The following is a 15,937-nucleotide window of genomic DNA, read 5'->3' as shown; positions in this document are numbered from 1 at the left end:
AAAAGGGGGCTGATCCTTATCAAGAACTTGTGATTGCACACAAACACACCTGCTGATGTTTAGAACCTGGGTGGAACTCCACTTTTAATGTATATACAAACTACAAATGCTTTCCATTTCTTTCGGTGTAATGAAGTAAACAATATGCTTCTCCCCTACAATTATCAATACAATTCTAAGTGTCATTGCTGTTTTGTTGATTAGTATCATGTGCATATTCTTCTCTGGAGTATTTGGTCTGAAAAAGCGGTAATTTCCCTTCCCTCTTTGTCAATGGCCCTGTTCAAGAGGATCATAAGCGTAATGTGTTCATAAATTGACTGACTTATTGATCAAATTATGAGCAGTTATTTATGATTCAAGGTTCTTTGTAGGTCAGTCGGCAGTTGTCTGCAATGTGGAACAAGTCCATTTTCAAGACTAGCCGTGTTCTTGACCATCAAATCCATGATGCATTGTGGGTAAATGGTGACTGACTGAGCGACAAATCTGTTGTAGCTAGAAACACAAGCATTTCGCTACACCCGCAATAACATCTGTTAAATGTGTACGTGATCAATAAAATGTGAATAAAATAAGTAGTTATTTATGATGCAATGTGATTTGTAGACCAGTCAATTGGCTGTTGCCTGCAATGTCGAACAAGCCTTATTTCGGCCCTTTTTTCTCTGGTGTTAATCACCTCTTCGACCTGTGACCAGTCTATACACAGACAACATCACACTGACATTTCACACAAATGAGCCGAGCCATTCAAGCTGCAAAGGTCCTGGTTACATCCATTTGATAATGTGAAAAAAATATCCAAACTAGTACAGAATTATTTGATCACATGTATGATTTTAGGTTGAATTCTCATAAGGGCTATTCTCTGTTCTCTATTTGGGATCTACAGCAAAGACATGCATGATGAATGGACTGGTCTGAATTTGTCCAACTGGGCACCCTTACAACGTAATGCGCTAAACTAGACGTATACGTGGCGCTGACGTCAGCGTTTAGCGGAAGGACCAGTTCCTTCGTAGGCAGTGGAGTGATCAAATAAAGATTATTTATTTACCGGTAAGAGATTGTTAGTATTTGAAACTTGATTATGTCTCGAAAATATATCCTGATAACACTTGCTTAGTCATGTATCTACTCTGTTTTTGTCGTGCCAATATTTTATAGCTAACGTTAAGCTTATTCAGCTTTGGAAGACAGAACGCTAGCTACTAATAGCAGCAGGCTTGTTATGACTATTGGGCGCATTCGTTTTGCATGGCCCGATTGCCTCGGGTGTGCGGGTTGGAACATTTTAAACCATTCCATTGTTCCGTAAGTGAAATCTATACCCACCCTGGGCACCGGGTCATGTGAAATGAATTAGCCCATTTGTCGTTCACTCATCATCCACAAAACCTTTCCATTTTCTGTTAGTGCTAGCGTGTTACCTATATTCTCCTACATATGTATAACACTATTTATCAACATTGATGCCGTTTGTCCGATATAATATACTGTAACGACCCTGGGTTTATAAGCGCGGATATCGACTCTACCAGTTGAGCATACTTTTGGTGCACATTCGATAGCGCGCTGGACTTCGGGCTAGAAGGTCGAGGGTTCGCGCTCCCTGCTTGTTTCATTACAATACTTTACTGGATTCTGAGAGTAGCCTGGGCTATTTTGGACTGTTTGGCCAATCACTGAAGCTGGAGACTCATATCTCCCTCACTAGATTTAAGCACCTGCTGTCAGAGCAGCTCACAGATCACTGCACCTGTGCATAGCCCCTCTGCTCATCCCCATACAGTTATTTATTATTACACATTAGCACCCGTCCCGCATCATTACTCTGGACGGTTCTGACTTAGAATATGTGGACAACTACAAATACCTAGGTGTCTGATTAGACTGAGAACTCTCCTTCCAGACTCACATGAAGCATCTCCAATCCAAAATTAAATCTAGAATCGGCTTCCTATTTCGCAACAAAGCATACTTCACTCATGCTGCCAAACATACCCTCGTAAAACTGACTATCCTACTGATCCTTGACTTCGGTGATGTCATTTACAAAATAGCCTCCAACACTCTACTCAGCAAATTGGATGCAGAAGAAGATGTGCATCTGTTTTGTCACCAAAGCCCCATATACTGCCCACCACTGCGACCTGTATGCTCTAGTCGGCTGGCCCTCGCTACATATTCGTCGCCAGACCCACTGGCTCCAGGTCATCTAGAAGTCTTTGCTAGGTAAAGCCACGCCTTTTCTCAGCTCACTGGTCACAATAGCAGCACCCACCCATAGCACGTGCTCCAGCAGGTATCCCCAAAACCAATTCCTCCTTTCTTGTCTGCTTCTGGTTAGGGATGCTAGTCCACTTATCTCTTGTTTGTGCCCAATGAATGTGATCCTGTTCTCTCTACAGTTCTCTGCTGCCAATGACTGGAACGAATTGCAAAATTCACTGAAGCTGGAGACTCATATCTCCCTCACTAACTTTAAGCACCAGCTGTCAGAGCAGCTCACATGTCACTGCACCTGTGCATAGCCTATCTGTAAATAGCCCATCCAACTACCTCATCCCCATACTGTTATTTATTATTATTTTTTAGCTCCTTTGCACCCCAGTATCTCTACTTGCACATTCTTCTTCTGCACATCTATCACTCCAGTGTTTAATTGCTAAATTGTAATTATTTTGCCACTTTGGCCTATTTAGTGCCTTATCTTACCTAATTTGCACACACTGTATATAGACTTTTTCTATTGTGTTATTGACTGTATGTTTGTTTATTCCATGTGTAACTTTGTTGTTGTTTGTGTCGCACTGCTTTGCTTTATCTTGGCCAGGTTGCAGTTGTAGATGAGAACTTGTTCTCAACTATCCTACCTGGTTAAATAAAGGTTAAATAACATTTTTACTAACAATCAAACACGTGCAAGGCATTCAGTGGATAAACAGCTAGTACCTCAACCAGTATAGGTTTGTTGGATTGTTCATTTTGCAATCCTGGGTTTTGTAGATTTTTTAAGCAAGCACACTTTTCTTGACCAGAAGATTCTTGGTTGAGTTGTGAGTAAACCCCTTGATTGTAATGATTGAATTTAGCTATGGGTCATTCAAGCTATTAGCATGTTTACAATCGGGCACATTATGTAACAGTACATGATGCTTTTTCTGGGAATCAGGATTTGGTGGTAGCTAAGAAAAAACGGTTTTACCTAACAGTTATTTACCCCAAACATTGGTTATCACATTTTTCATTGACTACTCTGTTCTTTTATCTTTTAGTAAACAAGAGAACACAAAGAAAAGTCTAGAAGTTGAGAAAAGTCTAGTAGACTAGTCTATCAGTGTATTGATTGCTACTCTCAAACCCAGAAAGTTCTTGAAGAGGATGTGTCTCTTTTGCTTTCTTTGCAGAGTGTCTGTATACATTCACACCAGTTGGTCTGTGGGCTTATTCTATCCTCAAGAACTCAAGTGAAACAATCTCCTTGTTGTCTGCCTAGTAGCTACTGTCTCATTTCAGACCCAGGGCTTTCCGGGACAGTTTTTGAGGAGCTTGTCATGTTGAGTACACAAGTGTTTTTGATGGATCTTTAAGATTATTCGTACTGAAATCTGACTCAGTTTTTCCTCCAGCAGGTGATGTGCCTGAGCATCCATGAACACGCGTCGTCGCCACGGTCCTAGGAACAGCCAGGAAGGGGTGTACCTAGGGCCTGCCCAGACCCAGTCACCGCTGATCCAGTTGCAGGACCCACAACTCACAGCCCCCAGTCCACCCCCACCTGCTCCACTGGTGGACATAAGCAACATGTCGGGCAGGGACCGCACCAATGAGTTCCAGTCAGTCTGCAGGTCACTACAGGGGAGACAGGTGAGCAACATGGAGAGACCGTATGTCTTTTAATAATAACATGTATGTTCTCAATTAGTATTAACTAGCTTTACCAAAATAGATGTGACAGATTAGCACCATAGAGAGATGTTTATTTAGTATTGTTATGTACAGTTCCACTCAAAAGTTTGGACATAACTACTCTTTCCAGGGTTTTTCTTTATTTTTACAATTTTCTGCTTTGTAGAATAATAGTGAAGACATCAAAACTATGAAATAACACACATGGAATTTTGTAGTAACCAAAAAAGTGTTAAACAAATCAAAATATATTTGAGATTTGTCAAAGTAGCCTGCCTTTGCCTTGATGACAGCATTGTACACTCTTGGCATTCTCTCAACCAGCTTCATGAGGTATAGTCACCTGGAATGCATTTCAATTAACAGGTGTGCCTTGTTAAAAGTTAATTTGTAGAATTTCTTTCCTTCTTAATGTGTTTGAGCCAATCAGTTGTGTTGTGACAGGGTAGGGGGGTATACAGAAGATAGTCCTATTTGGTAAAATACCAAGTCCATATTATGACAAGAACAGGTCAAATAAGCAAAGAGAAACGACAGTACATCATTACTTTAAGACATGAAGGTCAGTTAATCTGGAAAATGTCAAGTATTTTGAAAGTTTCTTAAAGTGCAGTCGCAAAAACTATCAAGTGCTATGATGAAACTGGCTCTCATGAGGACCGCCACAGGAAAGGAAGACCCAGAGTTACCTTTGCTGCAGAGAATAAGTTCATTAGAGTTACCAGCCTCAGAAATTGCAGAAATAAATATATGCTTCACAGAGTTCAAGTAACAGACACGTCTCAACATCAGCTGTTCAGAGGAGACTGTGAATCAGGCCTTCATGGTCCAATTGTGGCAAAGAAACCACTAGTAAAGGACACCAATAATAAGAAGAGTCTTGCTTGGGCCAAGAAACTTGAGCAATGGACGTTAGACCGGTGGAAATCTGTCCTTTGGTCCGATGAGTCCAAATTTGAGTTTTTTAGTTCCAACCGCCTCGTCTTTGTGAGACGCAGATTAGGTGAACGGATGCTCTCCGCATGTGTGGTTCCTACCGTGAAGCATGGAGGAGGCGGTGTGATGGTGTGGGTGTGCTTTGCTGGTGACACTGTCTGTGATCTATTTAGAATTCAAGGCACACTTAACCAGCATGGCTACTGCAGCATTCTGCAGCGATATGCCATCCCGTCTGGTTTGTGCTTAGTGGGACTATCATTTGTTTTTCAACAGGACAATGATCCAACACACCTACAGGCTGTGTAAGGGCTATTTTACCAAGAAGGAGAGTGATGGAGTGTTGCATCAGATGACCTGGCCTCCAAAATCATCCATCCTCAAACAAATTGAGATGGTTTGTGATGAGTTTTACTTCACAGCAGAGTGAAGGAATAGCAGCCAACAAGTGTTCAGCATATGTGGGAACTCCTTCAAGACTGTTGGAAAACTATTCCAGGTGAAGCTGGTTGAGAGAATGCCAAGAGTGTGCAAAGCTATCATCCAGGCTAAGGGTGGCTACTTTGAAGAATTTAAAATATTTGTTTAACACTTTTTTTGTGAACAACATGATTCCATATGTGTTATTTCATAGTTTTGATCTTCACTATTATTCTACAGTGTATAAAATAGTACAAATAAAGAAATCCCCTTGATAGATAGGTGTGTCCAAACTTTTGACTGGTACTGTATGTTTTGAACGAGCACCAACTGTCGAATCATAACATTCAGGCACACCAAAATAGTTGTGCTTGACATTTGCACACTGATCAATGTTGGTTGATTGTTCCTTATTCTTCCTGTTTTCTTCAGAATGCGGTCCAGTCCAGCAAGCCAGCCCTCAGTGCAGTCAGACAGCGCAGTGACTTTACACTCATGGCAAAGTTAGGAGCATTACACTGTGTTATTGAATGAGAATAGTAGATGATTTTGAGAACAGATACATTTTATGTATAGCCTTCTATTGGTATCCCTATACTCAGCTGTTCGTTATGTTTCGTTGTATTTAACAGGAGGATTGGGAAGGACTTGAGTAACACTTTCGCCAAACTGGAAAAACTCACAATACGTAAGGAAGCAACTCTTTTAGTTTTTGCGTCCACAATGTGGCTGTGCATCTGGAACTCACTGACTCTTATCTTGTCTAGTTGCCAAAAGGAAATCTCTTTTTGATGACAAAGCTGTGGAGATTGAGGAGTTAACCTACATTGTTAAACAGGTGAGGAGATATGTATAGTAGATTTAGCTGCTATACTTTGTTGTTACTCTACAGAGTTTATATGTACAGGATGCTGTTCAGGAACACTTAATTAGATGCCCGTTGGGATGTGAAAGTAAAAGCAAGTTGTCTGTTTTTTCTTTTCTTTGTCCAGGACATAAACAGTCTGAATAAACAGATAGCACAGCTGCAGGGTCTTGTGCGCTCCAGACAGAGTCAGAATGGCAAACACCTACAGACACATTCCAGCACCATCGTTGTCTCCCTCCAGGTAACTTCCAGGCTCTGACATTCTGATATGTCCATTGGTTTTATCCAATGAAGAATAGTGCATGTCACTTTTCCATGTAGCGTTCATTTTATAACAGCCCTTTTCTGTTCTAGTCCAAACTGGCATCAATGTCAAACGACTTCAAGTCGGTGCTGGAGGTCAGGACAGAGGTAAGACAGACACACATCTTTCACAGTAAATATTTTGACCAGACTAGTTTTGATTGGATGTTCCATGTATATTTGTTGATTTATAAACTGTTTTATACAGATTGTCTTCTCAACTCCCCCACACTCTTTTCCCTCTGCAGAACCTCAAAGAGCAGAAGAGTAGAAGAGATCAATTTTCTCAAGCCCCAGCATCCTCCTCCCATCTACATGCCAGCAACTTCGGTGAGATAAACTATTATCAGCTCCACAGTACAAAACAAGCACTAAACAGTACAATCTGACCTCTCTCTCTCTCCCCCCCCTTCTCTCTCTCTCTCTCTCTCTCTCTCTCTCTCTCTCTCTCTCTCTCTCTCTCTCTCTCTCTCTGTCTCTCTCTCTCTCTCTCTCTCTCTCTCTCTCTCTCTCTCTCTCTCTCTCTCTCTCTCTCTCTCTCTCTCTGTCCTTCTCTCTCTCTCTCTCCCCCTTCTCTCTCTCTCTCTCTCTCTCTCTCTCTCTCTCTCTGTCTCTCTGTCTCTCTCTCTCTGTCTCTCTCTCTCTGTCTCTCTCTCTCTTGTTAATGCAGGACGACTCTCAGCTGTCTCTCTCTTCCGTCTCTGTAACTCTCTCTCTCTCTCTCTCTCTCTCTCTCCTATGGCTCAGGTCAGTTGAAACTGGAGCAGTCTCTCTCTCTCTCTACTGCTCTCTCTCTCTCTCTCTCTCTCTCTCTCTCTGCCTCCAGCTGTTTGCTTAAAAATTCTAGGGACAATTTACGTGTAGGTATGTACAGGTAACTCATTGTTAATGCAGGACGACTCTAAAAGGACAGCTGAAGTCTCTATAGACATGGACTTCCGTGCCAGCCAACAGCTGCAGCTTGTCAATGAACAGGTATTACCTCCAATCCTCTTGATGATGAGAAGCATTATAATGATTGTGACAATAACAGTGAAATAACATTTAAAACACACTTTGACGCAGTGTCCTCTTTTGATACAAATGCTTTTATTGACTGAGACTTGTTTCTGGAGTCATGTGTCAATCAATAATACTGTTTGTTGCTTAATAATTTGCATTCATTCTAAGTGGTGTCACTCTTATGGTGTGTTTGTATAGGACTCGTACATCCAGAGCCGTTCAGACACCATGCAGAACATAGAGACCACCATCGTAGAGCTGGGCTCCATCTTCCAGCAGCTGGCCCACATGGTGAAGGAGCAGGAGGAGACAGTGCAGAGGTGAGGGAGAGATGAAGAGAGGGCCAGAGATGATCAAGCCACTAGTTAAGATGCTTTTCCCCTGATATTACATTGTTCTGATGTTTTGTTGTTGCATATCCAGCAATGGTCAGACAGGGCATGCAGTGGTAAGCCGGTTAATGAAACCTCTGACACTCATTGACCTCCCATTTCCCATCCTCTTTCCTGCAGAATTGATGCCAATGTGGAGGACACCCAGCTCAACGTGGACATGGCACACTCCGAGATCCTCAAGTACTTTCAGTCTGTCTCATCCAACCGCTGGCTCATGGTCAAAATCTTCCTCGTCCTCATAGTCTTCTTCATCGTCTTTGTGGTCTTCTTTGCTTGAGGAGCAGGGGGGCACTTGGCTAAGGATGAGAGAGGGAGGGATTGTGCTGGAGGAGAGCAGTTTCTCCTTTATGTTTCATACTTTCTCTCCTTGTGGTTTAAAGAAAATACCACTACTAACACACAATTCTGCATATGCTAAGATGTGGTTATGTTGATAATGAATGTATGGTAGAAAGAAGTTGAAAAATATGATTATTCTTATTACCATCCATTAAATGGAGTAAATAGATGAAATCTATGATGCACGATAGAAGACTATTCCAGTTGGATTGAAACTATCTTCTGTTGTCTTCATGCGTTCTTTCTGTAATTTGTAGAAAACATTCCTACTTCTTGAAGGACAGGGTCAATTCAAAGAGAAATTGAGTCGGAATAGGAAACTGGTAGATTCATTTGGCCTTAAAAGACCTGTATGCTGAATCTCTGAGGGACGTTACTCCTCACAATGCACCTCACTGCCAGCAGTAATACCTCCGTTAGGATGTTAGGGCTGATTGACAAGGCCATGTGAATGACCTCTGACCTTCAATCTCTTCTTTGATGGTTAGGAAAGCTGATAGGAAATGTTTGGCCACTCTTAACCTAAACTGTACATGCATTGTGTTCCACAATGATATCATGCACATGAAAGGACATCCATCATGACAGTCAACTTGCCGTGGTTGACCTGAGATAGATGAATGTACTGTGTAAGTGAAGCATTGCCAGTACTTCTGGTGCTTTTATTTTCTCTAGTCAGATACTGAACTGTATGTGCACAACTGCTTTGCCTTTTACAGCTACCATAGAATATCTTTGAATTAAGATACATTATTTTCAATAAACTGGTATTTAAATGATGTTTAATCAGAGTCTGCACATAACACCAAATGAGTGGTGTTTTACAGACAGATGTTCTACATTTTTCACCCCCTGCCTCCCCCTAATACCCCCACACACACACACACACACACACACACATACACATACACATACACACACTTCATAAATGTTCAATGTTCACACATTTTTTGGGGACTAAATCTCTGTTTTATCTATGTCTCTGAGGTATCTGTAAAGGTAAATTAATTGTAATTCAAATTTGTTATGTCTCTCCTTTTTGTTCAAGAGAATGACTTGGAGACACCAAAAAAATATTCAAATATACAAACTCATCTGCTAAGCTAATATTCTGGAACCCAGAAATATTGGAATGGACATTTTTTTTTAAACTGTTTCACACATTTGCTCTCCTCTGTCTCTGGATATCTTGGAGGAAGTATTGTAGGTCACTGCTAATTTTATTGATACCCCTAATTTCTGTATTTTATCATAAGCTTTTGTTGTAGAAACTGCAAATGTGTAAGCAAAAATTAAAAATAATTTTAAAAGTTTTGTTTTTCATTGTCAACAGGAATGTGTTTGTTTTAGTGTAGTCACCACCATAACACTGACATATAGGTTTATTGTTATCACGTTTAGGGTTCATTCTAAATTAGTCAAACAATTTGTTTGCATTCTTTGGAAGCTGAACAGTTTATTTACATAGCCTTGTTTTTCAGAATAATGAAATCTTCCATTAAGAAACAGAACATATACAGTGTCTTCAGGAAGTATTCATACCCCTTGACTTATTCCACATTTTGATATGTTACAACCTAAATACAACAGTTTTTTTCCCCTCAGCCATCCACACACACACAATACCTCATAATGACAAATTGAAAACATGTTTTCAGACATTTTACCAAATGTTGTTGAGAATGAAATACAGAAATATCTCATTTATATAAGTATTCACACCCCTGAGTCAATACTTTGTAGAAGCACCTTTGGCGGCGATTACAGCTTTGAGTCGTCTTGGGTATGTCTGTATCGGCTTTGCACATCTGCATTTGGGGATTTTCTCCATTCTTCCTTACAGATTTTCTCAAGCTCTCTTAAGTTAGTTGGGGAGCGGCGTTCAACAGCAATGTTCAAGTCTTTCCACAGATTTTCAATGGAATTGAAGTCTGGGCTCTGGCTGGGCCACTCAAGGACTTCACATTCTTGTTCTGATGCCATTCCAGCGTTGCATTGGCTGTGTGCTTAGGGTCATTATCCTGTTGGAATGTAAATCTTCGCCCCAGTCCAAGGTCGTTTGCACTCTGAAGCAGCTTCTCATCAAGGATTTACCTCTTATTTGGCTCCATTCCTCGTTCCCTCTATCCTTACCAGTCTCCCAGTCCCTGCTGCTGAAAAGCATCCCCATAGCATGATGCTGCCACAAAGCTTCACGGTAGAGATGGTGTTATATGGGTGATGAGCTGTGCATGGTTTCCTGCAGACATAGCGCTTTGCATTCTGCATTAATTACTGTTTATAACTGCATTACAGACAAAGGTCCTGGAGCTCCATTAGTTTCCCGGGGGTAACAGTGTATGTCTCCCTCGGGTGTGGTCCTAGTCAGCTGTAGTAAATGTCTGCATATTTCTGTCAACCTCTCTTGGTGGAGACGGTCAGTGTGTTTCAGCAGGGCTCCAAACTCCAGCACCAGGGTGTGGGCGACCAGCTCCTCTGGGGAGTGCTGGGCTGGGACTGTGGTGGGCTCTGTGGAGGAGAACACAGATGTCCAGCAGAACATCTGAGGAGAAAGGGAAAGGTTGCAAACTAGAGGAGAGTGTTAAGTGAACACAGTGTGCTGATAGTTCAGAGTAGATAGGGTATGTTTGCCAGGAGAACAAAACAGGTAACATTTCCAACCAGTTTTACCCAAATTACATGTATTTTACAAACAAGGCCACAGATCAAAATATGGTTCTATCTTGAAATACATTCATAAACAAATAAGTAGAATCATAATTATGTTGATGGAACAAGTCATTATATTTTGTTGATCCAATTAAAGTGAGTGTTCTTACCATAAAAATGTCCAATTAATATAAATAATCAGGAGTAACTAAGAATAAGTGACTGATCCAATGGGAGACAATGTATGACAGTATACTTTATCCTGTGATAGCCTCTATTAAGTGAGTACAGAAGCGTGTGTCTAAATTCTAATCCAAACTCTGTGTGAGCCCCTTATTGATGTGATCAGCATTTCCCCTGTCACTGGCAGCTTAACGTGCCTTGATTCAGTTTGGAAATAACTGCCACCGTCTGAGCAGAAGCACAGTCGCCATCTCCAGTTTATTTATTAGGGGGATTTTAGAATAGAAATAAATAACATTTTAGTAGCCAAACCACCACATGTACAGGGTTAAGGCCAAATCATGACTACATTAAAAACAACAGAACACACAAAGTCTCGGAAGCGAACCAGAGGTCTCATTTGTCTGTGCAGGAGTGATGGGGGCAGAGTGTCCACTCGTGGGCACAGGGGGCTCAGTCTGTGGTATGGGGCTGTCCCTCTGATGCACGAGATGAAGGCAGAGAATTGGAGGGAAACGATGTGGGCACAGGGGATACAGTCTGTGGCTCTAGGGAACCATGCAGTGGCACAGGAGAGACTGGGTGAGTGGGCCACCTCGAGCCCTGTCTGCGGGGCCTGGACGTGTATGTGGAGGGAGGGGTTGTGGGGCTTCCTGGGGTTAGAGGCCCGTCTGTATGGGGCTAACCTGTCCAGGTGCAGTGCCAATTTTCTCCCCCCGGGAGACAGCTGGACCCAGTACACCACCTCTCCCATCATCGCCAGGAACCAGCAGGGCCCCACCAGTGACTGTCCAGCTTGGGGCATTGTCCTTTCTTTCTTAGGGGGCTGAAGACCCAGATCAGCTCCCCAGCCTCAAAGTGCCTTCCCCGGGTGTGCACATCATGGGTCATTTTCTGCTTCACACGTGCGTTCAACAGCTGTTCTCTCTGCTGATGATGTGGGCTGTCTCCTGGCGTACCCCGGCCCCGGGGGGACGGCAGGGCTGTCTCCTGGCGTACCCCGGCCCCGGGGGGACGGCAGGGCTGTCACGGGGCCGACCAAGTAGCATGAGTAGGGCATGAGTAGGACAGGCTTGCTAAGGTGGAATCCTGGACAGCGGAGAAGCACGCCATGAGAACCATGGGCAGATGTTTTTCCTAGTCACGCTGTGTTTGGCAGAGATTATTAAAACCCTCCACGAAACCATTGCTTTGTGGGTGAAGTGGCGTCATACCGATCTTGTGCATACCCAGCCTCTCACACATGGTGGCAAACAGATGGTTTCTGCCTTGGCCGCTGTAAATTGATTCAACAGCGGCTCGTTTGCTCCCTCTCTCTCTCTCTCACTCTCTCTCTCTCTCTCTCTCTCTCTCTCTCTCTCTCTCTCTCCCTCTCTCTCTCTCTCTCTCTCTCTCTCTCCCCTCTTACCCTTGTTTAAAAGCCTTTCTGGACAAGAGGCGATTAGATTAAAGTGTAAAGTTCCTAGGCATATCGATTACAGTATAAGAGTGTGCTGGTGGTTTGCAGGTGGTGTGTTGGACCTATGGGGAAACGTCTTTCAGCCTCAGTCAGCTACCATACATGGCCACAATTCTGTAATGTCATGCACTGAACACGGTATAGACTGGAGGAATATGAGAAAACCATAGTAAAATGTATTTATTGGATACTGACTGTAATGTTTTTAAATCAATTGTCACTGGCAAGCTTCAATTTTATAGAAATGGTGAAATGAAGTCTCTGAGTGTGAGAACATGTGTGAGAACATTATCACAAGTTATATGAGACGACCAACCCACACGGCAGTTACTACGTTGTGGTACTTTTTTGCTAAGCCGCCTTGTAACAATATTTTACTTCTTGTTATCAGTGCACTGTGGCAAGCCCGTCTTCCACTAAATGGGACAAAATTGCAGACGCTTGCAAACAAATCCATTTCCAGACCCAGAAGTCCATGCATCATCAAAAATGGCAGAAAGGGGGCTTAGATGTAAAAAGGCCCTAATTGAAAAAAGTGCTCATGATGGAAGTCAAGTCATCATCCACCTCTTCTTTACTTCTCATATCCCTCCCTTTCCTCGTTTCTCCCCTCACCACCACCCACTCTCTCCTTTTCACATGTAATTGCCGGTCAATTTGCCATCAGTTAAATCAATGTAGACATTTCATCCCAATGAAGCTTGTTTTTCACTCCATTGCCCATCCCTTGTAAATCTGCCCCTTATCTCTCTGATCAACTCTCTCTTCATCTCTCTCTCTGTATTCTTTCTGCTTTGTCTCACTTGTCTTTGTTTAGGTAAACATCTTGCCAAGACAGAGAATACTAAGAAACCAAGGAGGAGAAGAAGAAATGAGAATCTGAATCCTGCAGTCATCTCTGAGGGAACATAAGTAAGGACTTTTACATTTTATTATCTTTTCCTCGTAGAAATTACAAGGTAAGTTGCAATGGTGTTGATGACAACAAAAATGGTGTTTGACAGTATTGACATTTTGAGAATCATTTTTTATTAATTGAAAAAAAAAATATCTTCCAATTCAGTTATTATTTCCATGCTGATGTCTTGAAATTAATCAGGGTCTGTGACAAATCTGTCAGCAATACATCACTATTTCTACACCATTGAATCTCTAGAGTTTATTGAAGGGTGTCTATATTGGTTGATGGTCTTCTGGCTACCGGTCGGCTCAAGGCAATTCTAACTATTCTAACACTTTAGTTTCACCCCTTCCCTCTTTTGTACTTTCATCGTCAAATGTCCAGTTTCCACTCAGACCAGATATTCTGATTCTTGTCAGCACTTTATGAATGATTGTATATTCCTGTCTGTTTCCTTGTCTGAGTAATCAGTTACTCTTTTATGTTTACTTCAAGATTCTCAGTATATGCAGTATATCTCCTGTATGCCTCTGTCTGTGCTTGGCCTTGATTTACCGACTCCCAGCCCTCTGAGTAATAAGACTCCTGTTTCATAGCAGTTGGACTCAGTTCAGTTTTTTTTGTGAGCAAAGGGGATCTGTAGGCTCTCTCACAGATTGAATTGACGAAGCTGAATGTGTCTCAAAGTTCCTTTGGTGGGTGTATATAGCTAATCAAATGATCCTTGTCTGCCAGTGCACCAGTAGTACAGTATAGAAGAAAGATTGGTATAACTTCCTATCATTTTCTTGATAGACCGTCTTATCATTTGCATGCAAGTATTATATTTATGCTTATTTTGCCTTAAAACTGTTTAATTGAACATAGTGTACATTGATTAAATGACTACAGTATATGCAGTGACAAAGGAAGAGACTGCCCCGGGAAGCTGATCTGGCCAGTGAGAGAGGGAGAAAGTTTATGTTTTCCTGTCAAAGCCTTGTTTAACTGAGTAGGGGACTAATATATTTCATACTCACTGACAATGATGGCAATAGGCCCAGAATTAACAGCGTATAGGTACATCAGTTAATTGCAAACTGGGCTTTTTGATCTTAGAGACTCCTTCTCTGACAAACAGGGCCACTCTGAGGAACACAGTCTCTGAAGGTGTCTCATGCTTCATGCAGATTTCCTCAGAGGGGTCTTTTTGGTTAGTGAGACCAAGCTAAGAGTCCATTAAGGGAATTTAGGATTTGAATCATACACTCTTAGAAAAGGGCTTCAAAAGAGTTATCCAGCTGTCCCCATAGGAGAACCCTTTTCGGTTCCAGGTAGAACCATTTTCGGTTCCAGGTAGAATCATTTTCGGTTCCGTGTAGAACCCTCTGTGAAAAGGGTTCTACATGGAACCCAAAGGGGTTCTACCTGGAACAAAAAAAGTGTTATTCAAAGGGTTCTCCTATGGGGACAGCCGAATAACCTATTTAGGTTCTAGATAACACCTTTTTTTGGAAGAGTGTACGAGAACACAGTACTGAATTTTCATTCCCTCAAAATATAGTAACATTTATTCCAATTCAATGTTTAAACACATCATTAGTCAAATACATTTTGTTTATTCAATCATCAGTTAATTGACATTGATTTGACCCAACAGTGAGAGAGAGACAGAAAGAGAGAGAGTGCTAATGCTGATTAAAGTGCATGTCAATGGTGATCTTGTTGTTGCTGTCACACCAAAACAGTCTGGTATTGTCATGAATAATAAAACAGCATTGGTCATGCGTAGAAGTCCATATTTGAAGTGTATAAATTTGATGAAGCCACTGTAGGTTTGGTAAATTGTGTCAGTCCCATTCCTGATGCCCTCTCCTTGTGGTTGTGAAATTCCAACCAATTTCACCCATTCTGTTTGGTGCTGCAATAGCAATAACATCTATTTGATACAGCATAGTTCTGAAAAATAGTTAAAGGTATTCTAGATACCTAATATGCTACCTGGCAGCTGTATGTGTAGAAAGTCCAACTGTAGTACAAAATACATACCTCATACATTTCAAATGTTTCATTAGCTTTGAGGATGCAGAAATAAACTGGCACTTCTCAAGTTGGTTTGGAGAGGAAGAGAGGAAGGAGAGCAGTAGTATGGAAGAAGATATATACACAGGAAAGATAGGAGGGTGGTAAGAATTAAGATCACTTTATTAGCCAATTGCACATAAGGTCCAACCAAAATGTAACTTCCACTTTTAACCCAAAAACACATCAAGGTTTTGGGAGAGGTGCAGGGGGCTGCCACATTGGGAGCTGTTGTGTGGGGTTAAGTGCCCTGCAACCCTCCAATTGCCAGCTCACTTCTCAACAGATTTTTTCCATCAGACCTGGGATTTGAACTGGCAATCCTCCTGTTACTGGCCCGCCTCTCTAACCACTAGGCTACCTGCCCCCCCATCACATCTTTGATTGGGATATTCTGGGAGCTCACTCCCATCAACTGCATAGCCCTGGGAAGCATAACCACAACCTTACTGCTGCACACACACAAATGCCCACACACCACAGCAGCAGTTCCAGGGTGCGGCTGG

General features: G+C 42.0%; 1 protein-coding gene across 2 annotated transcripts; it reads left to right on the top strand.

Annotated features, from left to right (window-relative positions):
• The first annotated feature begins 956 nt into the window (after nt 1–956).
• Nucleotides 957–9,496, top strand: LOC139388051 (syntaxin-5-like). 2 transcript variants are annotated; one of them, XM_071134549.1, is made up of 11 exons: nt 957–1,062; nt 3,636–3,873; nt 5,704–5,774; nt 5,904–5,959; nt 6,039–6,109; nt 6,264–6,380; nt 6,494–6,550; nt 6,691–6,772; nt 7,317–7,417; nt 7,643–7,764; nt 7,957–9,496. In XM_071134549.1, exons 2-11 carry the CDS (start codon nt 3,658–3,660, stop codon nt 8,114–8,116), a joined length of 1,053 nt encoding a protein of 350 aa, XP_070990650.1. In that variant the 5' UTR covers nt 957–1,062; nt 3,636–3,657; the 3' UTR covers nt 8,117–9,496. The 2 variants fall into 2 exon arrangements, with proteins under 2 accessions (XP_070990650.1, XP_070990651.1); XM_071134550.1 differs by having other exon boundaries at nt 980–1,062; nt 3,639–3,873; nt 7,957–9,495.
• The last annotated feature ends 6,441 nt before the right edge of the window (nt 9,497–15,937 follow it).

The sequence above is a fragment of the Oncorhynchus clarkii genome, chromosome 29, assembly GCF_045791955.1.
Source record: "Oncorhynchus clarkii lewisi isolate Uvic-CL-2024 chromosome 29, UVic_Ocla_1.0, whole genome shotgun sequence".
NCBI lineage: Eukaryota > Metazoa > Chordata > Actinopteri > Salmoniformes > Salmonidae > Oncorhynchus > Oncorhynchus clarkii.
Note: the sequence above shows the minus strand (reverse complement) of the source record. Positions and strands in the feature narration are given on the sequence as shown.

What these genes read in the sequence shown, in the direction of transcription:
- LOC139388051 (XM_071134549.1), top strand. Translation starts at nt 3,658, where the DNA reads ATGAACACGCGTCGTCGCCACGGTCCTAGGAACAGCCAGGAAGGGGTG. An exon ending in GACTTTACACTCATGGCAAA is followed by an intron (nt 5,775 to 5,903) that starts GTTAGGAGCATT and finishes TGTATTTAACAG; the next exon opens with GAGGATTGGGAAGGACTTGA. An exon ending in CAGGAGGAGACAGTGCAGAG is followed by an intron (nt 7,765 to 7,956) that starts GTGAGGGAGAGA and finishes TCTTTCCTGCAG; the next exon opens with AATTGATGCCAATGTGGAGG.